Source organism: Lipotes vexillifer, unplaced genomic scaffold (genome assembly GCF_000442215.2).
Source record: "Lipotes vexillifer unplaced genomic scaffold, Lipotes_vexillifer_v1.1 scaffold102, whole genome shotgun sequence".
Lineage (NCBI taxonomy): Eukaryota > Metazoa > Chordata > Mammalia > Artiodactyla > Lipotidae > Lipotes > Lipotes vexillifer.
Genome location: NW_006786541.1, coordinates 85,765 through 111,392, shown reverse-complemented (window position 1 = coordinate 111,392; position 25,628 = coordinate 85,765). Strand labels below are relative to the sequence as shown.

At 44.7% G+C, this 25,628-nt stretch overlaps 1 protein-coding gene across 15 annotated transcripts in view; it reads left to right on the top strand.

Moving 5' to 3' along the window:
• The window catches only part of TPM1 (tropomyosin 1), a 28,291-nt gene extending 15,458 nt beyond the window's left edge, over positions 1-12,833 (top strand). For 2 of the 15 annotated variants that reach the window (XM_007458861.1, XM_007458863.1), the window contains exons 4-9: positions 770-887; positions 2,094-2,164; positions 2,943-3,018; positions 3,472-3,534; positions 3,822-3,891; positions 11,998-12,833. In XM_007458861.1, coding sequence (XP_007458923.1) covers positions 770-887; positions 2,094-2,164; positions 2,943-3,018; positions 3,472-3,534; positions 3,822-3,891; positions 11,998-12,080 — 481 coding nt within the window. In that variant the 3' untranslated portion in view covers positions 12,081-12,833. Of the gene's footprint in view, positions 1-769; positions 888-2,093; positions 2,165-2,422; positions 2,499-2,942; positions 3,019-3,471; positions 3,535-3,821; positions 3,892-5,322; positions 5,406-6,833; positions 7,035-10,755; positions 10,830-11,997 lie in introns of those variants that run through there. The other 13 variants (XM_007458873.1, XM_007458868.1, XM_007458864.1 and 10 more) reach the window with 11 other exon arrangements.
• The last annotated feature ends 12,795 nt before the right edge of the window (positions 12,834-25,628 follow it).

Below are 25,628 nucleotides of genomic sequence, written 5' to 3'. Positions count from 1 at the left end.
ACTTAGATTTTGGTAAATGAATCCCGTTTTAACATAATTTGTTATTGCATAAATCTGTAATGTATCATAGGTCAATTAACATTTTCTAAAACTTACCACCATGCTGAAGGATCCAAATGTACACATCAGCATAGAAGATGGTGTTGGTCCTGCCTCTCAACACCTATTATGAGTTTTATTATAGGCAAAACTCAGTTTCTTCTCTAAAGTATAGGTCAACCCACATGAAATTGCCATTTTTACAGGTCCGATGTGGTCAAACACCAGCAATTTCATTTGGTTCAATCTAATACTTACATCTGTGGCTGAAGGGGTAAGAACAGCTACTTTCTTTGTGGGAAGGAAGTACATGAAGATAAGTTTGCTTTCATTCTAACTTTGGTCCATTTTTAAGCTGAAGCTTCCCACCAGAAAAGGGCAGAAGTCCCATTATTTATATAGCAGGTAAAGCTTGTTGACCTTCCTTGATTCCATGCCTCCCACATTCAGACAGGATCCTCACATGGACCTTTCATTTCACATTAGCTGCCTGGACAGTGTCAACAGTACCAAAAGTGTAAGCTTTCATTCACAATAAACAGAGGGAAGTGTATGTCTTTTCTGCCTTCAGCTCTAGAGAGTCTTGTTTCATGGTTTGGAAGATAAAAGTAGCTCTGTGCTCTGTTTCGGTCTGTCAGTTACACTGAGCCTCACAAACCACTGTGGTGCAGGGTGAGTTCATGGAGGTCGCCTCTAAATCTTGGGTCTTCCTGCATGTCTTCCTTTTCAGAGGCATGAAAGTCATTGAAAGCCGAGCTCAAAAGGATGAGGAGAAAATGGAAATTCAGGAGATCCAACTGAAAGAGGCCAAGCACATCGCTGAGGATGCCGACCGCAAGTATGAAGAGGTCAGATCCTGGGGCCCAAGGCCTTGTGGACTCCCAGCCGTGGCCCAGGAGCCGGGGAGCAGTGTACAGCCTTGCGTTCTTCAGTGAAACCATCTGCTTCCTTAGCAGAAATGGGTGGTTTTGAGAAGCAGAGTTCCTTTGTCCCCAGAAAACGGTTCTCAATTTTGATCCTGCTAGGGGACAGACCAAAGCTTTTTTTGTGCCCCCACGCCTCCCCCCACCCCCCCGCCCCAAACACACACACAAAGACCAGGACAAAAGTTCTCTGGTCAGGAGAAGGGAGAGTTGGGCCTATTGTGTTTTGTAGAAGGGACCTCTCATGCTATCACCACACAAGCAGTTCTCCCTAGTGTGATTCATCTGGCACAGCCCAGTTCAGTCAGTGAGAGACACAGACCATGCACTTGCTCCCTAGATTCATGGAAGCCTTTCTGTCTGTCCTCCTCTCTCCTCAAGGTTCACAGGTGAATCACCTCCTGGTCATGCCCCATGAAAGCAACCTCCTGTGTGATAACAGAGCCCACATGACTGTGTTAAGGTTTTAGTTTTTCCCTTAATGTACTATGGCTATCCTGAAACAGCACTGACTCTTCGTCATCATCATCTCTCATCTCCAGGTTACACTATGCCCACTCATTTTGAAATGCTTCCTAGGATCCCTTCTCTCTGGTCCTTTCTTCCACTGACCTCATTAGTCACCTCAGCAGCTTCTCATGTCAGCCTCTCTTGCTGTTTCTGTTGGCATTTGTAGCCTGCTGCACACAGAGGGAGTCGAGGTACAGAGCTCTAGATGGATGGAGTTCTCAGGATTATTTTCAGTCTTGTCTTGCAGCCCCGCCTTTTCAGCAGAAAAGGCGTCATGTCTCATCACACTGCTGGTTTGGAGATTGTGAACTTCATCTCTCTCCCTCCTTCCACACTTGGTCTGGCTGCTATGTAACTATACAGGCCTCACCTAGGTAGGACTAAAGATGAGCCAGCCCACCCGTAACTAACCATGCTGGGTCTTGGTGGGCAGAAGCCTCTGGTCTCCTCTGCATGGGCACGCCTGGTGGAGAGTCGCTTCTCTCCAGTGCACGGGAAAGAGGATCATCTTGTTTGGAGGCAAGGACTCCTAGGGGCTGATGGATCCAGTCCTCACCCCACACCCCTCCTTAGAGCTTGGAAGCCCCATGGTGTGTGTGTTTTGTGTTTGTTCTGCTGCAGGTGGCCCGTAAGCTGGTCATCATTGAGAGTGACCTGGAGCGTGCAGAGGAGCGGGCTGAGCTCTCAGAAGGGTAAGCGGGCCCGGCGCCAGGAGGCTGTGTGTGGGGTGCTGCGGAGCAGTGACTAAACAGCATGACCTTCTGGCAGCTGCACATTTACCTGTTTCAGCTCCGGGCTCCTTAAGTGCTCATTTGACGTGGATGAGCCACGAGTACGGAACACGGAGGACTTGCGTGGGGTGTCTATGTATGAATGCGTGTATCACTGCATGCCTTACCTGCACACTGATTTTGAGAATGGCCTTGTGCATTTCCTGTGTCCACTAACAGCCAAGTTCGACAGCTGGAAGAACAATTAAGAATAATGGATCAGACCTTGAAAGCATTAATGGCTGCAGAGGATAAGGTACTGATGGCTCATGTATGGGTTTTAGGTTTAACTGCAACCCAGGCGTCTTTCAGCTTCCAATGCCTACTGGTTCATTTTTATAACGACTGCACCTTCACTACACCCTCTGCTATCTTATACCTTGCTTTAAGTGCTTTCTTTGGGTCCTTTATACTCCTTTGTTTTTCCTTCATAAATGCTCTTTGGTGCAGCCAAAAAAGAAGCCAAATTATCACACTTCGAGGTTGTTGGATTTTGTCACCCTGCCTTTCCGCTGTTGGAAGGTCGGGAGCGGTGTCCGTGGCAAAATTGAGCGTTTTAGTACCTTGATGATTTGGCTACTTTAAGGCAGCCCTTTGTTCTCTAGGACTCGGTTTTCATTTTTTCCCATCCCTCTCCTTTTTCTCTCCTCCTTCCTTTGGCTTGTCTCCCACCCTTTCTACCTCTGATCGAAAACGTTAGCAAATGTGCCGAGCTTGAAGAAGAGTTGAAAACTGTGACGAACAACTTGAAGTCCCTGGAGGCTCAGGCTGAGAAGGTAGGCCAGGAGCACGGCGTGGGGGAAAGGCATCTTCAAGAGCTGCTCTTGAGACCCCCTTTTTCTCTTCTGGGGCCCTGCCAAGGAAGGGAGTGATCCATCAGACACTTGAGCAAATGGCGTCATTTTGAGGCAGTTTCCTGATGATTATCAATAACAGATTCTTCTTTTTTTTAATGGAGAATCTATTTTATTTTGAGTATGCGAGTCATCTGTAACAATTTAATTTAAACCAAGTGCCAAATGGGTAAGTTATCTTGTTCTTATCCCATGTAAAACAATAGGCAGGAAAACAGAGAATGCATTGTTGTATGCCATTTGATATCAGAGGCTCCATTACCTCCTAAGAGATCCTCAACATCTGTTGGCTGGGCTGACACTTGCGTTGTATTAGAGGACCTCAGTATAGGGTGAACTGTGGCCTGACATCTGGAACATTCTTTCTAATTACAGTACTCGCAGAAGGAAGACAAATATGAGGAAGAGATCAAGGTCCTTTCTGACAAGCTGAAGGAGGTAATATTAAGGGTGTTGCGGACAAAGCCAGCTGGATTGAGTTTGTTTTTACGGAACTGTTCAGGGCTTTTTCATTTTAAAGTTAGAATGACCCAGGGATTTTCAGGGGTGGTCTTGGAGAGTGAGCTGTGCTAGCCACCTCTCACTTTGGTGATTGACTGGCAGGTGGTCTCAGACCCCATTCATGGGTGCCAGGCTTGATTTTCATTCTCTAGTTTCTCTCTATTTGTAGCTACCGGAAATCTAAAACTTCCCAATTCTAATTGAAATAAATTGAATTATTGCAGGCTGAGACTCGGGCCGAGTTTGCGGAGAGGTCAGTAACTAAATTGGAGAAAAGCATTGATGACTTAGAAGGTAAGATCTTAAGTTTTGTTTTTAACTTAATCCTTATGGCTGAGTAGTGACCTGGCAAAGTCATTTTCCAATCATTGCGCCCGCCTTGATACACTTCTTTGCTCTTGCACATTCTTCCTGTCTGCCCTTTGGGGTTTTCATTCCGTGGCTCTTAAACTCTGTGTTCACCAGATGACCGTTAGCCACCAGACAGAGCCCGTCTCTTTTTGTAACAGCAGATGCCAAACGGCTCTACTGCACACTCTTCAGAAGTGTGGCAGGTTTATTTCTCACTCTGAGTGAGGTGGTCATAGGTGAGAATGACTGGTGTGTTTTCTGTCTTTAAGTAGTATCTCCTTATTGCCAGATGGTATGGATTTGTTTTTAGGCACAACTTACCTTCCCCCAAGTGCGAATTCAGTGTAAGGGTTTGGATTTTTTTTTTTTTTTAAGTTACTAATCATCTTGGCATGTGCTGTGTATCCTGACAGGGGGATGGAGGGTAATAGGGCACTACACTTGGACATTATACTTCAGCACTTCTCCACTAAGATATTTAGGTTTTATTTTAGTGACACCCTCTCTGTCTCTCAGAAATCCTAAATGTTGAGCTCTGAGGCTGTGAAAAAGAAAGAAAAAAAAATATAAAATATATACATCAAAGGCAGAAGTGGCTAGAGAAGGGACTGGAGGCTGGTGCAGATGATAACCAAGCTGGTGGAAAAGAGAAAATGACAGATGGTTGCAAAACAATCTGCCAAATTGCAGCAGAGTATGAAACCTTCATCATCAGAAGAACTGAATTGCAGACTTGGCACAGCAACACCATAAAAAGCGTGGCTCTCCTCGCTTTTCAAGCCTCCTGGACCAGCCAGGGCAGCTTGAGTGGGCAGACCACAGGAGTAGTCTGGATGGCACCAAGAAATCCATACCCCAGTGGTCTAGTTTGGTCTGGAAGTCAGTGGTTTCAGGGTGGAGCCAGATAAGGATTACAGACTGTAGTCAAAAATTGTTTCTTCAAAACAATGCCCTTGGATATTTTTTCCACTGTTTATAGTGTCAGGTGGCTGACTACTCCAGTGTAATTAAATTATAGCTCTATAAAAGAAAGATGTTCTATTACCCTTCTCCCAACCAGGAGACAGCCTTCTGTGGTTTCGTTCAGGGTTTAACATGGTTTACTGATATACCTGCCGTATTTGTTATGATTTTCATATTGAGTTTCTTGTTTTATTTTCTAATGGGTTTTGTTCTTTTTTTTTTTGTTTCAATTTTATTAAAAACAAAACGCACGCCTCCTGCATTGGCCACCTGCTGCGGCACCAATTCCTTCATGCATTGCCCTTTTCTTGCTGCTGTGTCGGGATGGTGTCCATGCCACCCTCACTCACCCTCCATCTCTTGATCACTCTCCATGTCCTTGCACCTCTGCCTTCCACTTCCTGGTCATAGACGAGCTGTACGCTCAGAAACTGAAGTACAAAGCCATCAGCGAGGAGCTGGACCACGCTCTCAACGATATGACTTCCATGTAAATGTTCATCCACCCTGCCTGCTCACACCCGTGCCCTCATGCTAATATGATAAATTCGCCACCACTCCCTTCTGTATCTCCAGAATCTCCATCTTTACACCTTTATGCTCACTGTCTTTGCATAATCTAGGATAGTCATTGTTTTTTCACATTCTACTAACATAAAGGCCAAGTAGATTGTCTGTCTATACAAAACCATTTTCCTTTGAGAATCCATTCATTTCACATGGTCTCAGCTAGATCGTTCCCATGAAGCAGTGAACTGGAATATGTGTGACTTGGGCACTGTCCTTTTAGGAAATTAAACTAGGCTCAAGTAGAATTGGTGGGCCACGCAATTGTGCAGGAATTTCCCAAGAAATATCAAAAGGTGGTTTCCTGAGATTTAATTAAATACAATGTGAACGTTTTTTGTAAAAGAAATAACAAATTTAAGGAACCCAACACTGTCAGATGACTGAGGCTCTCAGAGAAGGGAAATTGATCCAGAACAGCATAAAGAATGTTGCTGTAAAAAGTCACATTTTCCTTTTAAGAATTCTAGACAGAAATGAACCCTCTGCCGGGTAGCCAAGCCTTTAATTTTCTGTTTATATAAAAGAATTAACATACAAACACCACAACCTGTGTCAAAGAAATAGGACATAAAACACAGATTGTGTTATATGCGTTTGGGAGTTAATGGCCCAGCTTTTACTACTGCTGGGCAGTAAGAGTGGAGTAGATAGTCTTAATCTCACGAGAACCTGGAGCATACACGACTAACTTACATGTTACTAACCAAACCTGAATGTTAAGCTGGTTCTGCCCCTCTAAATTCTAACCTGGAATGTTTCACAGTGGCTTCCTTTTAATCTGATAAGGTGGCACCTGAATTCCATGTAAGCTGGAAATCTCAGTTTCCTGGCCCACCTGTCATTCCTTTACCCGTGCAGAAAAATGGTAGCTTGAAGAGTGTTGGCGAGTGCCTGCTGCCTTATAGATTATAGAATCGCCACACTACCCCTTGAGACATGACTGTCACCATGGAAACTAGAGAGAGTTCCATCCTCTCTTCCCTCATTTGTAAATGAGGGGATGGATCAGATCATCTGTCTCTCAGTGCTAAAATGTGGTGATTCTATGAGAAAAACTTTTAGCGTTAAGTATGGTTAAATATTCTGAAAGGTGGGTTTAGCTTAAAATCTGTTTTTAAGTTCTGTTCATGAGTCTTTTGCAATGAAACCCCCCGGAAGGGGCTTGTGCTGGCCTCGGGTCCAGACACTGGTGGGCAAGGATTGACATCGTCCTGTAGGTGCAGCTGGCAGCGGGTTTTGCATGTCTGCTTCTTACCTGTGTTTCAAATGCTGCTCTCATCTGTTAGTTTAGCTTCCCTGTTTTCCATTGTGCCACTTTTTTCCTTTTTCTCCCACCTTTTCTCTTCATGCAGATAAGTCTCTTTGCTTCACTTCTCGCACGACCCCTACATCAAGCTGGATGTCCCTCCTCTCTGAGTTCTGCAGTTTGTCTCTTCTCCAGCTGACCCTGGTTCTTTCTTTCCACATCCTGCCTTAGGGCCAGGCACACACTGTGCTTCCTATTGTACAGAAGCTCCTCATTGCAGTGTAAAATAAACACTGTGTAAGCTATTTCTGTTTGCTATTCTTTTTACTTCTTATTTATTGACATTTTACTTTCAACACTGAATAAAACTCCAAATCTTCATCACACATATGAGGGTTAATTTTTGGCTGCTGCTTTGCTCTTCCCCCCCCCCCCACCCCATTCTGAACATCATACATTAATACCAAGAGACTCTAAAACAGTAGTTCCTTGCGGAACTTTTTAAAAAATACCCATGCCTGGGTCCCTCTCAGAGTTTTGGTTTGCAAAGATTAGAGTGAGGCCTGGGCATGTGTGTCTTTTTAGGGATTGAGATGGCTCCGGTGTGTAGTACGGGTTGAGAACCTCTGCACAGGGGGTGTTGCTTGTTGGAGCCGGAAGATCTGCCTTGAGCAGTGCCTTCCTCTGCCAGATGTTTAGTTGGGATGTGGTGAGCCCTCTGTGTTGGTGTTTAGATAGCCCTGCTTGGGAGGGTGTGGCTGCCACCCCACATTGCTAGGAACTTACATATCAGAAAAGGTGAAAAGGAATGTGGATTCAAACAGTGTTAGTTGAGGTTATCGTTGATCATCCGTTTACAGCACAAAGAACAGTTAAAGCTTTTTCAAAGTATATTCATTCCTCAGCCACCTTCATTTTGATCATGAAATGACATTCTTTGGTTTAAGGAACATACGATTATGTTCAAGTCAAGATTTATTTTTGTGCTCTTAAGCGCATCATGTATTCTTTAGGAGGGGTTGTACTTACAGTAAATCTTTGTGGTAATTTTTTTTTTTTTTTGTGAACATCTTTAAAGCATAGCCATTAAAGTTGGTTCTTTTTTTTTTTTTTACCCCTTAAAAATAGTAGAGGGCTTCCCTGGTGGCGCAGTGGTTGAGAGTCCGCCTGCCGATGCAGGGGACACGGGCTCGTGCCCCGGTCCGGGAAGATCCCACATGCCGCGGAGCGGCTAGGCCCGTGAGCCATGGCCGCTGAGCCTGCGCATCCAGAGCCTGTGCTCCACAACGGGAGAGGCCACAACAGTGAGAAGCCCACGTACCACAAAAAAAAAAAAAAGTAGAAATTGTTCAGTTATAGTTTTATCAGTTATATTTATAAATTCAAAACCAGCAATTAAGTGATTTTTTTTTTATAACACATCACAAAATTAGAGCTTAAAAATGATGTGGACTTTTATTTCTTATTTCCCAACATTTCTCCATCCTCAACAGTCTGGCTATATTTCTCCTGTGTTTTAAATGTGGGTGACCTTCGTCTGTTTGTGTATAGTTTTTCTTAGCCTAAGAGTGTTTATATACCCCTGTATTCAAGTAAATTTGGACAAATTGAAAATGTCAGTCACTCTACAAAACCTCAGAAGAGAGTAAAAATACTCTTTTTAAGAGGTAAGTGAATTTAATAATGGTATAGTGGACCTTTAAAAATGTATAATTTAGACAATGTCTCTCCCTTGAGAGTGTAAAGTCTTCAGTAATTTCTTGTTTATCTTCTCCTAAGTCTTCTTGGGCCTGCTTTTGACTATGATTCCTGCCTTGTTCTTTTAAAATTCAGAGTAATAGAAGTGGGCCCTTCTCTGAGTAACCCTGCTTTCTGCCATAGATAAAATGACAAGTCTGAAAGTTCTGCTGAGCAGATGTTCAGTTAATTTTGGAGGCACATCTGTTTTTTGAAAGCCCTTCTGGAGATTTTCACACTTCCTATAAGTATATTCTACAAGGGGAAATGGGAAACTGATGGACTGGAAGGCAAATCTGGAATAGCCCAAGAAGGTATGGGTACACAGGAGGATAAATTGCTTTTTGATTTTATCAAGAAATTGTTGGGGCCCAGGCTTCTAGCTCACAGGGTCAGGCCATATGTAGAGGCAGCTGCTGCAAGAGCCTTGGTTGGACCAAACCCCAAAAGCATTGCTTGGCACTAGACATCCCAGACATTGGGGAGTTAGAACAGGAGGGAAGAATACTTGCAAACATATAAGTGTTCCAGGCACACCAGTTCCATGGCAGCTGAAGTGGAGCAGGTCCAAAGGAGGATGTGGTAGGGACAGCTGTCATTTAAGCTGCATTCACATTGACCCTCTGGATTCTCTGGGATTTCTCCAGAGTTCTTCCATCCCAGTTTGGCTGTACATTGGCTCAGCAAACTAAGACATCCTACCTGCCTTTGGTGGTATCTCCCACGCGATAGTGTGAATGTGCTAGTGGGGTATAGATTTTGCACCCCCCAAACATGCAAGATACCATGAAAGGTAGGAAGGATGTGGTAAAGAGATGAACCAGAAATGTTCTTTGCCCTCAGTGAGCTGGCTATCTTGTGGGAAGATAGATGAAGGAAGCAAGTCTGAACTAACAGATGGTGTGCATTTAGAGTCAACAAGGAATAGAGACAGTAATTCTGACTGGGCGCTACCTGGAGGAGGTGGCATTTGACTGGGGTTTCGAATATTCAGAAAATTTGGATCAACAAAGAAGACAACGCAGCAGATATTCCAAGCTAGAAAGCACAACGAATATAGCGTATTCCCCATCTCTTAGCGTACGTGAGAGAAAATTAAAATAAGAATTGATCAATTTCCCCACAGACCTGGGGGCTAGAGACGGAACCTTTTTCTTTTCCCCGGGGCATAGGATTATCGCTTTTCAAGATCATTAAGTTCGAGTTTTGTGGGTCTAGGTTGTCACCGTCATTGGAAGCAATAATGTATTCTCCAGCTTTTCATGGTAAGTGCCAGGTTCTTGTCCTTGTTGGGGCATCCCCTGGACCACCAGATACAGACTGACTCTTGTGGCTGCCTTCCTTGCCAAGTGAGCAGATTACATGCCCAAGTGTAAAATGCTTTTCACACTGGTCTCCATGTGGCTGTTTGAGATTTTATTCATTTTATACACGTCCATCTAGCACCAGAGAATGCCATCCTCTTCAGAAGGTCAGCAGTTAAATTTTAAGTCAGTTTTGAGTGGAGATAAATGCTTGTTCTTTTGCTGTTTGAGTAGGGTAACACACCCTGTATCTAGGCTGGATGAGAGTTCAGAATTCGCACCCTGTATCACGGCAACTAGGGGAGGGACAGGGAGCTCAGTTCTGCTGTTAATGCAGCGGCAGTAGCCCCTCTTGGTGCTACCTGAGAGGAAAGCCAGCCCTGGGAGTGGAGATGAAAGGGGTTCCAGGAAGAGGTGAGCAGAAATGGGCAGGTTGAGGTTTCGCAGGAAGCTCTCAGCTGAACCCTAGCAAGGAGTGGGCTCGCCTCCAGCCCTACCCCTGTTCCTGAGGCTGTTTCCAGAAGCTGCGTTCAGCCCGGTTTACACAGTGTTTTTACTGAGATGCATGAGGAACATACCCTCTCTCTGTCCTCCTCGAATAGCAAGGAGTGGGCTCGCCTCCAGCCCTACCCCTGTTCCTGAGGCTGTTTCCAGAAGCTGCGTTCAGCCCGGTTTACACAGTGTTTTTACTGAGATGCATGAGGAACATACCCTCTCTCTGTCCTCCTCCTCGAATCCTGCTGCTCTCTTTCCCTCCCATCCTGCCAAGAGAGGCGTCCTGGCTCTCCCTAAGTCTGCCAGGCCTTTTCCATCCGCCCTTCCTGGGCACAGGACAGCTGACCACAGGGTAAGGGTAACCTGCTCAGCAAGTGACTGGCGCCCGAGGTACCTCTGTGTTCTGTCTGCGAGCTCCCTCTCACCAACTCCAGCTAACCTCTCTTCCTTCTGCCTCTTCTCTTCTGCTAACCTGCTTGCTGACCTGTACAGACGAACTCTACCAGCAACTTGAGCAAAACCGCCGCCTAACTAACCAACTAAAGCTGGCCCTGAATGAGGATTAAACTTAAGTGGGAGAGAACCTGGGCTGATTCTAGGAACGCAGCCCATGGGCAGGAAATCTAAGACTGTCATACCTTCACCTAATAGGGTTGAAAACGATTCCTTTCTGCAGAATTGAACATGAATCAGTTGACAGGCTGGCCTTGCCTGCATTTTCCTCTCATACCTGGAATAATTAAGTTCTCTTTAATCCCCAAACCACTTTTATGGTAAAATTACATCTGTGTATATGGATCAATGTTTATAATCAATTCAGCACTCATCTTTGCAAGAGCAGGTCCTCTTGTTTGAGCTGGTACATAATGAGGACCAAAAAAATGTTTTCTATTTCCTACAGAGAACTGAGTCTTGCTTTAAGTTAGAAAGCCAAAGCAGAGGGGTGTGTATGCGTATAAGTATATATATATTATATATAGGATGTGATATATATAATATATATTCCTATTACATATTCATATTTCTAACTTCTAAGTATCTGGTATAGTGTTTGAAATATGATTACCTATGCTTGGGCAAAATAGCTTTTGAAAACAGGAGTTCATGTCAGAAGTCCCTGATTGTCTGAAAGGTATGCTTTTTATTCGATCTAACAGTGTTGTTGGATTCTGGTGAGAATGTCATGCTAATAATAAGTAGAACACTGTGAAAATAATAATAAGAGAATGTCCTACTGGAGTGTGCATGAAACGTGTTGGTAATTTTTTTTTAATGAGTAACAGAAATAAATCTTTGAAAAAGTTGTCAGAAAGCCTATTTACGTCATCTTTGTTTTCTGTGAGACTGTGTTATAACACAACTCTCAGACCTTAACTGCCTGTAACTCAGAAACGTCTGCTGTTAACTTCAGTGCTGCAAGCACCTCTCCCTGTTCCCACGGCACATGACCAGTGAACCTTCACCAACCCCACCTGCATTTTGACCTCAGTGGATTGTTGGTGGAGGTTCACCTGGCCACTCTGTGAGAACCTGCTGTGCCTGTAGTTCCTTCGGGTCCAAGACAGCTTCCCCTTTGTAGGTCCTTGTCTGGAAATGAGTAATGTCTTACGAGCATGCCTGGCCCTAATCATCTCATCCTGTGTTTGTGATTGATGTTTGCCTGCCTAAATGTACAAACCACCACTGTGTCCAAAGCGCAGCTATTCATGACTTAATTTTCTAATCCCACCACAGAGAAAGTGGCTCATGCCAAAGAAGAAAACCTTAGTATGCACCAGATGCTGGATCAGACTTTACTGGAGTTAAACAACATGTGAAAACCTCCTTAGCTGCGACCACATTCTTTCATGTTGTTTTTGTTTTTTGTTTTGTTTGTTTTTAAACACCATGCTTACCATGAAACCCCTTAAATGCATTTTTATTTACTTTTACCACTGTCACAGATACATCCACAAAGTACCAGCTAGATCAGGGGTGGGAAAGACACACACACACAGGCAAGCCCGTGTCAAGGCGACAGTGATTTAAATGTGCCATTTCCCAAGTTGACGTTGCCACACTTTGTAGAGAGTTTAGCAACACAGTATGCTTAGTCCAGGAATCCTTGCTGAAGCAGAAAGATTTTCACTCAAAGTGCCAATGATACATGAACAGGAAGATTAATGTTGGAAACACAATCAGGTGTGGATTGGTGCTACTTTAAACAGAAGGTCCCACTGTGGTCTTTCATTCAATATTGTACAATTTAGAATTCTGTCCAACACTAATTTATTTTGTCTTGGGTTTAATGATGAGGTGAGACTACGGATCCTGTCTGGCAGAATTCACTAAAGCCAAGGGCTTGTAAGCCAACATGCTCTTCTAAGGCTTCTGTTTTCTTTTAATTGGCACATTTGCAGTTCCTTACAGCTCGTGGGATAGCATGCGATGTGGATTTCCACCATGTTCAAGTGAAAGATTTAGGCACCACATACAATGGTGAAGAAAAAACATTGTCTTAAGAGTTATAACTGTATGGAAACCTTGTATAATGATATGGAATAAATGCACATTGTAGGGCATTTTCTAAATGGGGTGGTCCTGTCATTTGTATGTTGTTACTTTGTGAACTTTAGATCGTGTGATCGACCTACCTTCCCTCACACATGTTTCTTAAAGCAAATTAATATCCCAATGTCCAGGAAGAAACTGGGTTTCATGTGTCATCCTCCCAGAAGCCCTCAGGCCAGCATCCCTTTTGTCTGTTAAAGTTACAGCCAAGCAGCAAAGGATACTTTCCCAGTCCAAGCCTTTCTCCAGGTTATGGGTTATATCTGCATGTACGTACATGTAGACCTTTTGCCATGCTTCTAGTTATTTGGGGATTTTTCCTCAATTCTTAGCTAAGTCTCTAGTAGTGGCAGTCATACACATCAACAAATTGTGGGTTAATGCACCAAATGTGTTGTCACCTAGCAGAGTGATTCTACTTCAAAGTAGCAGTAAAGGGTGTTGGTGATTTTCTGCTTTCTAACACATGCTGAGTTGTAAATTCCAATACATCTTCTTTTTATTGGACTTGGAAACTGAAAACACAGGTCAGTCTTGAAGACGTTAGACAAACAAAAACATTACAATATTAGTACAATATTGTACAATACTAGTTGTACAACATTACAAAAACAGATTACAGTATTAGTTGGCTAAACTTGTGCTACAGAGGAAAAAAAGACGTTCCCACGAAAAGCGAACACAGTAAAATGGAAATAAATTCATTTGGATGCATGGATATTTTCATTGAAAAGGATTCAGTATCTCTGTAGCTGTTCTTCCACACTCTGATCAGGTATTAGGTTGGCCAGAAAATGCCTTCAGTTTTTTTTGTTGTTTTTTTTTTTTAAAGAAGACGTTGAGGATAGGAGTTTTTATTTATTTATTTTTGCTGTATTGGGTCTTCGTTTCTGTGCAAGGGCTTTCTCTAGTTGTGGCAAGCGGGGGCCACTCTTCATTGCAGTGCGCAGGCCTCTCATTATCGCAGCCTCTCATTGCGGAGCACAGGCTCCAGACGCACAGGCTCAGCAGTTGCGGCTCATGGGCCTAGTTGCTCCGCGGCATGTGGGATCCTCCCAGACCAGGGCTCGAACCCGTGTCCCCTGCATTGGCAGGCAGATTCTCAACCACTGTGCCACCAGGGAAGCCCGCCTTCAGTTTTTTAACTAAAAATAAAAGACATTTTTCATTTTCACCAAGAACTTTACTGAACAGTGTATGCACCCTTTTGTTCCACTGCCTTCCGCCATTTTTCAGGCAACTTCATAATTCCATCTTCCCAAAACTTTGTATCTTTTTGAGCAAAGAACTGTTCCAGTTCCCTTCTACAGTCTTCCAGGGAATTGAAATTTTTTCCATTAAGAGAATTTTGTAAAGACCTAAATAAATGGAAATCCGAAGGTTCAATGTCTGGTGAACACGGCAGATGAATCAGAACTTCCCAGCCAAGCTGTTACAGTTTTTGCCTGGCCATCAAAGAAACATGCAGTCTTGCGTTATCCTGATGGAACATTATGCGTTTTCTGTTAACTAATTCTGGACACTTTCGTTGAGTGCCGCTTTCAGTTGGTCTAATTGGGAGCGGTACTTGTTGGAATTAATCATTTGGTTTTCCGGAAGGAGCTCGTAATAGAGGACTCCCTTCCAGTCCCACCATCTACACAACATCACCTTCTTTGGATGAAGACCGGCCTTTGGTGTGGTTGGTGGTGGTTCATCTCGCTTGCCCCACGGTCTCTTCCGTTCCACATTGTTGTACAGTATCCACTTTTCATTGCCCATCACAATTTGTTTTAAAAATGGGACGTTTTCATTACGTTTCAGTAGAGAATCGCATGTGGAAATAAGGTCAAGGAGGTATTTTGTCCTTAACTTACGTGGAACCCAAACATCAAAGCGATTAACATAACCAAGCTGGTGCAAATGATTTTCAGTGCTTGATTTGGATATTTTGAGTATGTCGGCTATCTCCTGCATGGTATAACGTTGATTGTTCTCAATGTCTCGATTTGATTGCTATCAACTTCAACTGGTCTACCCAACCATGGGTCGTCGTCCAGCGAGAAATCTCCAGAAAGAAACTTCGCAAACCACTTTTGACACGTTCGATCAGTCACAGCACCTTCTCCATACACTGCACAAATCTTTTTTTTGCATTTCGGTTGCGTTTTTACCTTTCTTGAAATAATAAAGCATAATATGCTGAAAATGTTGCTTTTTTTCTTCCATCTTCAATATTAAGATGGCTACACAAAAAGTCACCAATTTTGACAAGTGTTGTTTTAAACGCACGCTGATGTGACAGCTGTCACATACAATCTAACAAAATTGTTTTGAATGAAGTTAAAGACAACTAAGTGCTACTAGAGCCACCTTACGGGAAAAAAAAAAAAACGGATGAACCTTTGGCCAACCCAATATTTTCTCTCCACAGACCCAAAGAGAAGCTCGGTGGCCAGGTTACAGTTCCCACCTCTTAAAAAGCTGTCGTTTTTCTCAAGGCAAATAAACTCTCTGCATCTTGGCCTTCCTGCATCTTCACCAGCCCTGGGCACTTCCCTGCCCATCCTCAGCTAGACAGAGATGCCCCCTGCCTCCCTCTAGTCAAAAACTCTCCTACCAAAAAAAAAAAAAAAAAACACCCCACACCCCATTGGCCTTCCTGCATCTTCACCAGCCCTGGGCACTTCCCTGCCCATCCTCAGCTAGACAGAGATGCCCCCTGCCTCCCTCTAGTCAAAAACTCTCCACCAAAAAAAAAAAAAAAAAAGCTCTCCTACACCCAGCATCTTTTTGGGAGCCAGATCTGGCTTCACTTTTCCTAGCTGCCTAGCCTGTCGAGTCCTTAAATCTGAGATTGTTCTTCTATGAAATGGGCCCTTAGCTCACAAGTTATCATCGTGGGACGGGAATGTGTGACCCAGGTGATAAGTACACAGCACAGCACCTCAGCCACGCTCAATGGCCCTTCCTGCTGCTGCCCTCAACGTGCCGCGTGTGCCATGGAGACCAACACGGAAGACTTGGGGAAGCTGGGACAACACTAACTCTGCCCCATGTGGCAATGATTGTTATCAGGACTGTTCTCAGATAACCTGTGCCAGAACCTGTCATAAGCGCCTTACTGGTGTTTAGCTTCACCTCAGTCCCATTTCACTTACACAGAAACAGGCTCAGGGAGTCTGAGGAAACCTGCTCACAGGTCCAGAGCTCCTGAGTAGCGTGGGCTGGCGTCAAAGTCGGGCCCGTGTGACTCCAAAGCCCTGTTTGGATTCTTCTTCCAAAGCAGCTCCTGGGCATGGGTAGAACCAGGTGAGGCAATGGGTACAGTTGGAAAAGGAGGAGGCTGGGAGGTTGGAGGTTGAGTCAGCTTGCAGCTACCATGACCCCAGTAGGTGGTTTAAGGCCTGACTTCCTCCCTGGGTTCCAGGGACCAGATGAAATCAATGGATTAACACAGCATCATGCCAGTTCGGAGAATTGTTATTACCTGATCGTTCTGATACATAGAAAAGGGAGAACACCCTTTCCCCACGGGGGGCACAGCTTGGGTCAGACCCAGTGTGATCATCTCCAAACACGGGAGAGCGGTGAAGGCTCTTCAGTGTGCAAACACCGAGGCTGGACGCTGATACAGTCACCATTTAGAAAACCGTGTGGTACAGACAAAGCAAGATTCATACCCTAAATTCGTTGCCAAGACTTAGCAGGCCCAGATTTCAGAATGAACGGCTGGAGACGTTGCCTTGTTCAGTGTAAAACATTGTGGAACTCCACAGAGGAAAGGGTACAGGTTAAGGATATAAGCATCTTCCAAAAATAATTTTGTGATGAGCGTTCTATGATCTCTTATTAAGGAAAAAAGAAGAGCACTTTTGTGGATACGTTCTGAACTTGCTGACACTGGCATTGAAGAGAACAGTTCATGTTGCTCCTAGAGCTATCGCTGGCAAGAACAAAATCTAATTTTTGTGTATGCTGCTATGTATCCTCCAGAGTTTAATACTTTGGGCCTGATTTTTATTTTTCTTCTTCAGGAGAAAAGTGTCTTTTTCACTTGAACAAGTATCTGAGTTGATGTTAACCATTTTTTCACTTCGTCAACGCTATTTGTAAATGTGATTTTTAAAAAAATCTGTTGTCACATGTACATACAGAAAAGAAATCTGATTTCTCCAATCAAAACCCTGGGGTGCTCAGGGAGCCATCATTTCCAAAATTGGAGACGGGTTTGGAAAGAAATTGATAGAAATGGCAGGCAGTAGTACAAGAGGCGTTCCTTCCATTTTATACACTTTTTGACATTGAGGTTTTCAGAGCTACATGCCTCCAACAGAATTCATAAATTTTGTGTGTCAAACAATGAATGAAGCTATGTTGAAGGCTCACTAATGTGAATGCAACTTTTGCCAAATTCTTGACAAATAGGCATCGACCTGAGGATAAAACTGGTTGCTGCTGCCTGTGAGCTTTCTTTACGTCTGTTACCAAGGCCGTGGAGAACAAAGGGGCGAGTCAAGGCCTTATCAGGGCCTGCCAAGGCTGGTGTCTTAACTGAAGTGCTGATTCGGAGCCGGAAGGAGGCTTATCATCATCAAGGCTGGAGAGTTGGGTGGCTTGCTCAAGGTCACCATCTGCTTGAGTTCAACCCCAGTTCCCCTTCAGGGCAGGCAGTGCAGTGTGGGGCTTGGAAACCAGAGGGGCCAGGTTCAGGCCCTCCGCCACTCACTGTGTGACCCCAGGTTAATTTTACCATTTGTGCAGCAATTTCTCCATCCTTCAAGCAGATGGTTTGCCTGTGCACTTCCTATAAGGCAGAGAACTAAACGAGGTGATGATGTATGTAGTCTCCCCACCTCCGCCCTGCCTCTGCCTCCAGCCCCTCTTCTGCTCCTTAGCCCTGAGCCTTTTTTTCTCCCTGCGTTGGGTCCTTAGGGAAACTGAAGGTAACTTTTTTCCTTTCGAAATGAAAGAGACCATTCATGGCTTTGCAGTGGTATCTCACACATAAAATGCATTCTCAGTACGTTTGTTGATTGGCCCAGACACAAATGCTCAAGTAACAGTTGCCACATGGTTAATCACCTGTGCACAGGGGTGAAGAATGTTTCAAAGAATAGATTCACATTTCATATTTAAGCAAAACACTGGCCCTTGAAAATAAGTTTCTGTTGCTCCATTTCTTGCATTTGGATGCGTTGCTGAGTGGAAGCTAACAGAACACGGGATCCGGCTGGTAGCCCTTGCAGCAGATGTAAGTGAAGGCAGACCAGCCCTCGTTCATTCATTCTTGAGGAGCCACGCGGAATCCCTGTCTCCAGAGGAAAGCTAATGACAGGAAAGGTACAAGGCCCTTCGTGTATGTGGCCCAGGAACACACAGAACTCTGTTCTGTCTCCCGAGGGGCCGACTGGACATGGCTGGGCCGAAGGCATGAAGGAGTCAGCTCCCCTGGGTGGATGCTGCGTGAGGATGGGGGTGAGAGGTGAGTACGCTTGATGATGGTGAGTCCTGATCTGTTGTCAACTCAGGAGATACTCGGAATTTGAAATGCTGCCTTTCCAGCGGAACTCTTGTTGCTTAGACTCATAAGTCGAAAATTAAATTCCCAGGTACATGCCGTGGAATAATGTAGTCCTGTGGCCTTCCGATGAGCCAGGTTTTGATGTGCTGACCACATCCTGCATCAGAACTAACCCCCCACCCTATCCCAAGCCCACCTCCTCTGTGAAAACCTGTTTCACAATAGAACAGTTTGCCAAGTAACTCCTTGAGTCATGCTGTGGTCAAGGACACTGCTATCCAAAGTGAGCCCTGTCACTATCCCAAAAGGATTAAATATTGTTGCTAAAAGCCCAGTGATCAGCCTTTTAGAAATGTGACCCAGCACCCAGGCAGGAGGGTTTTTCATTTTTGTTTTTAAGGTGAGTGAAGGCTTCATAGAGGCGGCTGGTATCTGCATCTCACGACCCAGCGGGGAAGTGATTCATTGCTGGCTTACTTGAGCTTGGTCACCACCAGTCCCATGATGTGTCTTCCTGCTGTGTTCTCACACAGTACCCTTTTCCAGGATACTCCAGGCCTGTCTGCCTTAGCACCTTCCCAAGAAATTAAAAAGGAACAAGGCAGATAATCTGCCTAGGAATAGGAATGTAATCAGTGTAAAGAAAATGTGACTCCACGAAGTGTCTCTGGTCTCAAATCCTTGCAGAACTGTTCATATCTCTTCCATCCCTAACCCTCTACTTGAAAACTCCTATCTGAAATGTCTCTCGTTTCCAGCTTATGTTCTCTATTTCCCCTCTAGCTATAGTTTTTCATTAATCTCTTATTCTGCTCACTCAAACATAGAAAGGACTTCCCTGTTGTCTTCTAGTAACTAGAGAATATGTGCAGATTAAGATTATAAGTAATTTGGCCTACAGGACTAAGAATTTCCATTTCCATTTAAGAAGAATTTATATTATTTTAGGGACTAGAGGTTGGAGGACAATATAGAAAAAGTATACAATAGAATTCTTGCCCTCAAGGAGTCTATAATCTAGAGGAGGCAATGCACACACATTAAGAAATAATAATAGGGTATGATTGCCTGGCAAAATGAGAGTAAATGATACAGGAGTGCACTGAAAACAGGCATTGTGCCCCCCTTCCGGGAAGATTTTTAACCACCTAAAACCAGTGGGAAAGTCTCAGGCATGCTGTGCAATTTTCTTGAGAAATCCAGCCATAGGCATGCATGACTCACCCTTATCTCTCAAACCTTAGAAACAAGAGCTCTCTTAGTTTATAAATGCTTTCGTTGTACTATTTACTCTGGCCACCAAGGTTTTTGTTTTTTTATTGTAGGTTTCTTTTGCTGAACTTAATCTACAAATTCTTCCCTCATACCCGCCTCCCATTTCTTGTTCTATGCCATTTAACTTTCTAAAAAAATGTTTTGGTCCCACTATACCTTTGCTTGTATCCTAGAGCATCTCCCAATCTTCAGAGCAAGGAGTAGAGTATAAATAAATAATTACACGGACTCTTTGAGACCTCAGAATCAGCTTCCTACTCCACAAGGGAGGTCTGCAGGGAGTCCTTGCTTCCTAGGAAAGCAGATGGATGAGAATCACCACAAACACTCATTTCTTCCATAGGAAGACTCCCTAGTGCTGTTTCCTGTGGACCTTAGAGAAGAGTCACTTGACCTGCTGGGGTTGCCAGACTTCAGCCTTCTTAATGGTTTAGGAGCCCTGGGGGTCTCCAGATAATCCTTCCAGACTTCCATGAAAGATGGAAAGAGAGGTGGTGTGCTGAGAGAATGGGGTTTCACTGCTGTATTGATAGGAACTGCTGGGGGGGCGGGCAGCTCCCTTTCACTTTTCTCGTTTGGATTCCTACCCAAGATAGATAAAGTATTACTGATGAACATAGCATAATGAAATTTGGATTAAAAAGACTCTAACCCGAAGAATTAATTCCAGCTTGTGTAACAGCAATAGATACATATTTATGGATTTAAAGGAATATGTAAATTTCATGCAGCAATTTGCACGCTCAAATGAAAATCTATTTGCCATATCTGGATATAGGACTGCAAGGTAAATAAGCCAAATGTACACATAAGGTACAAGGCAACATATAATTGTATACATTTCCAGTTTGTCGCAAAAGATTATAAAAATAAGAAAAAATCTATAAGGAAAAAGGTCACTTATAATCTCACCACCACTTTAAAAATTATTTTCCATGTCTTTTGCCTGTGCGTATATATAGGACTTTGTGTTTAAAACCTTATTTTTTTCCCAAAAATTTGCATAAGCACCTTCCTATGTTCCTAACCTAGTCTTCATGGTATCATTGTATGATACTCCAGCTGGTTAATGTGCTGTAATTTGTTATTCTCCTATTTTTGAAAATTTGGATTCTTTCTAGATTTTCTTGCTCTCATAAGTAGGACTGATATGAGATTCTTTGTAATTTGGATATTTTCTGACTCATAGGAAATGAAAACATACACTTAAAAAAAAAAGCTATCTATTTTAAGTGTAGGCATACCCTAAATATAGTGTTAAGCTGTTTAACTATGTAGTGATTCCTGCTCCAGCCTTGACTGGATAGCCCATTTGATTTCCAGTCTTTGGGTTTTTTGTTTGTTTGTTTGTTTTGTTTTGTTTTTTTGCGGTATGCGGGCCTCTCACCATTGTGGCCTCTCCCGTTGCGGAGCACAGGCTCTGGACGCGCAGGCTCAGCGGCCTTGGCTCACGGGCCCAGCCCCTCCGCGGCATGTGGGATCCTCCCAGACTGGGGCACGAACCCATGTCCCCTGCATCAGCAGGTGGACTCTCAACCACTGCGCCACCAGGGAAGCCCCAGGTTTTAGGTTCTTAAAAAGAAACAAAACAAGACAGTCTCCCCACACTGGTTGAAATAGAGGCCTTTAAGAAATCTAGCTCCACACATTTCTCCCCCCCGACTCCTCCCACCAACAGAAACACACAATCTTGAACTTTAAGAGATGCTTTCACGGCAGCCACTCTTTCTTGTACCCCGTGTCTAGACGCAACTGATCAAAGTGAATAATGGCTGTGAGGGCTCAGAAGCACTGCCCAGGGTCACTCTTGCCTCCATTTGGAGAAGACCCTTAACTACTGGTAATGAACGGTGATAGAGGGAAGAAGCAGCGATAAAAGAAACTTAAACTGCACTGCGAAGGATGTGGTCTAGGATAGAGGTCAAAATCCCAGGCTTTGCTCACTCTTGTTTTAAGAGCGGGCGTTTTCCAAGCAGGTTTGCTTTGCATTTTGTGTTGGATCCCCGTGTGGTGAACAGATGGGAGGTTTTTATTTTAAGTTGTTTGCACTGAGGTTGACAGCCTGGAGAGTTTCCAGAAACATGGACTGAAGTTGCCTTTTCAGAACAAATCTGGAGGAATATATGCCTCAGGACGAATGTATGCCTCAGAACGTATGCCTCAGAAGCTGTTCCAGGCACATTGCTGGGCCCTGCCCCTTTGCCTCCTTTCTCCCTCTTTGTGTTACAAAAAATAAAAACAAATACAACTACCAAAACAAAAAAAGTTTTGAAGTAAGACCAGAATTTGGAAGTCACTCTGCTACTTACTGGTTGTGTGACTTTGAGTAAGCTGTTAAACTTCTCTGTCTGCAAAATGGGGATAATAATAGTACCTGCATCCAGGGCATGATTAAGATTCTACCTGTAAAGTTTTCAGTACAGTGCCTGACACAGCAAACTCTCAATGATGGATAGCTTCTTTTTTGTGTTGTTATTTAAACACACCTTAGTCTTGTGTCTTTGCAATCAGCCATTATAGCCACCCTTCCCTGGCTTCAAAGAAAAGGCTGCCCCTGTCTCTTCCATACTCACCTGGGAGGCTGCCATATGGTGCTGTCTTTGCTCCTGCAAGGCTGCCTCTGATTTTCATCAGGTTGCTTCATTAGGATGGTTCAGAGCCAGATAGCCGATTTAGATCTTCCCCCTGAAATCACAAGGAGACAAGGCTTCATCACCCTTCAGAACTAAAATCCAGGGAATTTCCTGGTGGTCCAGTGGTTAGGGCTCCACGCTTTCACTGCCGAGGAGGTGGGTTCAATCCCTGGTCAGGGAACTGAGATCCCACAAGCTGCGCAGTGCAGCCAGAAAACCCCACTAAAATCCAATTGTTGATGAACGGTAAGAACAGCCCCTCTCCAGTGGGGAGGGGTGGGCTTAAGTAAACCCTGCAAGACAGAAAGACCAACCATCACCAGCTCTCTGGGAGTCACCTCCCCCATGCCATCCAGAAGACAGCACACATGTCCTGTGTCTCCACCAGGGCATGATGGGGCTTGCCTCTGGGATTCGGTTTCCTGGGGATTTCTCAGTGACACTATGAAAACCCAGTTCACCTGGTTGGTGATCCTATTTCCAGACACCAGAAGGTTACTTAGGGTACTTGAAAGTTTTCTTCAGACAATGACAAAATCCTCATCCTCCTCTGGTGAAATCCTTAGCATCGGAGGTCCTGCTTCCTGGTTTCCTCTGTTGAGATGTGGCTCCTGTCTCTGTATCTCTAGCCTTGGAACAAGGGGTCGGGAGAAGGAAGCAGACTTTTCTCAGTCAGCGCAGATCCTGGATATGCAGAGGAGGCAGGAGCTGTGGCTTTTGTCTAGAGAGGCTTTGGACTGTGGGGCCGGGTGCAGGGACCCAGGAACAAAAGCCAAGCACCTGCTCTGTGTTTCTGGGTCTGGTTAGCCAGGGTATCTGACACCAGGGAACATCTTTCCTTTCACACTCCATTGTCCTGTGGCTTCAATTACATTCTTGACTCAGAGCCCAGGAATGAGGATAGCAGGCACTCCAGAAATTCTTAGAGCAGTGACTCGCTCTAGGGAGTTTGCAGTCTCCCTACCTCCCTAACCACTCTGCACACCACTGGTCTTGCAGGTGGAGGGTGTCACCAACCACCTCCACACAGCTGGGCGAGGGTTCCTTAGCCTCAGAACTGGTGTTAAGTTGGGTCCTACAGGGGTGTGTACTGAGCACATCAGCAAAAGCAGGGGAGCCAAAAGAATGAGAAAAAAAGATAGAATTTAATGTTTTATATTTCCCCCCAAAAAAGCACTGATGAAATCATCATTGGAAAAATCTGAATATCCTTACTTCCACTTATTTTTTTCATTCTTTTTTTTTTAATTGAAGTATAGTTGATTTTGTGTTTCAAGTGTACAGCAAAGTGATTCAGTTATACATACATATTTTTTTTTCAGATTCTTTTCCCATATACGTTATTACAAACTATTGAGTATAGTTCCCTATGCTATACAGCAGGTCCTTGTTGTTCCACTTATTTTATTTTATTTTTTTATTTTTATTTTTTAAATTTATTTATTTATTTATTTATGGCTGCGTTGGGTCTTCGTTGCTGTGTGCGGGTTCTCATTGCGGTGGCTTCTGTTGTTGCGGAGCACGGGCTCTAGGCGCGCAGGCTTCAGTAGCTGTGGTTCGAAGGCTCTAGGGCACAGGCTCAGTAGTTGTAGCACATGGGCTTAGTTGCTCCGCGGCATGTGGGATCTTCCTGGACCAGGGATCGAACCCGTGTCTCCTGCATTGGCAGGCAGACTCTCAACCACTGCGCCACCAGGGAAGCCCCACTTATTTTATTTTAAATTACAAATGTGTGAAGTCTTAAGCTGACTGTATATCTCATTGATGCCATGGCCCACCACCACGAAGAGCTAGGCCCCTCTGCAAGCTTCTCACTTGTACACTTGCCCTTGACTCTCCTGAGGACCCCAGCCCACCATCCCCCAACACACGTTCACGCATGTGCACACCTAGAGCCATCATCACCTCCACCACTTCTTTCATATGGGGCAAAGGCCGACCACGGTTATGTGTTAACATTTCACGTGTTTTGGTGAGTCTGCAACATGGACAAAACCTAGGTTCAGTCCCTGGTTCTTCCCATGTAACAAATGGATGATTTGAGGCAAGTTGTTTTGGCCTCTCTGAATTTGTTTCCTCCTCTGTCTAAGCCTGTCCTTTATGGTTGCATTAAAGAATAAAACAGAAAATATGTCCCAGGTCTGGTGCGTGGCAGGCTACCAGTAAATATTAGGGTTGTTGATGCCCTTTATCCACTCCTGGCCCATTCTGAAAGGAGGAGAGAGCAGCTGTCTGTCTCTAAAAAAGAACCACCGCCATCCCATACTAGCCCAAGACTAAGGGGTCTCGTAGGGTACTTTTACCCTTTGAAGTAACCTCCTGAGTCTCCCGCCTCCACTGCCCCAAACTTTAAAAGGAAGGGGCATCTCTGGAGAGAGGCTTGGTGGTGCTGGCATCATTCTCTGAAATTAATGCCTAATTTTTTTCTTTTGTTTTAGAGTCAACCAGTAGCAAAACACCAGATGAGTGTGTCTGAGGACTCCTCAGGGAGGGAGGCCCATCTGGGAAGGGCAGGGCCAGCCCTGAGCCTCCTTGCGTTTCAGCAAGTGGTGCATTTCCCTTTCCCAGGCCCCTGTGTTGTGAAGCTCACGGCCAGCAGCAAGGGCCATACGTGGCGGGAGGGGCGGGGGGATGCAAGGTGTGGGTTAATGCTCCCCACACTTTCAGGCACATGAGAATCACCTGGGGACCTTGTCAAAATGCAGATTCTGACTATGGTCTGGGGCAGGCCTGAGGTTCTACATTCCTCACCAGCACTAGGCAATGCCAATGCTGCTGGTCCGTGGACCACACTTGGAGTAGCAGGGCTCTGAGGTGTCACTTGTACTGGAATGTTGGCATTACTCAGAGAGACTGTAGGTGGTGGGAAGAAACAGGAACCAACTCATTCAGCCCAGGAGTCGCAGTCCAGAAGGGAGTACGTGATGCCCACACCAGCCTGGACTCTGGGGGGATGAGGCCCTGGGGAAGTTCCACAAGACTGGATACAGTGAGAAGGAAGTAATTCCTCACCAGGGAATTGGGGCATCTTAGGTAACCTAAATTCACAAGTGCCGACTCCAGCCCTCCCAGGCTCACAGCAGGCACTGAGGGAGCTAAGGCACCAGTCAGGGCTACAAGAGAGGCAAGTGCTAGGGTGCAAAATTCAAGGAGGTGCCCACTCTTGAGGTCATGCAAGTACTTGCACATGAAGGCCTCCTTGGCTTTTTTTTTTCTTTTCTTTTCTTTCCTGTTAAATTTATTATTTTCTTCCTTCCTTCCTTCCTTCCTTTCTTTCGTGTTGGGTCTTCGTTGCTGTAAGCGGGCTTTCTCTAGTTGCGGCGAGCGGGCTTCTCATTGCGGTGGCTTTTCTTGTCGCAGAGCATGGGCTCTAGGCGCATGGGCTTCAGTAGTTGGCACACGGG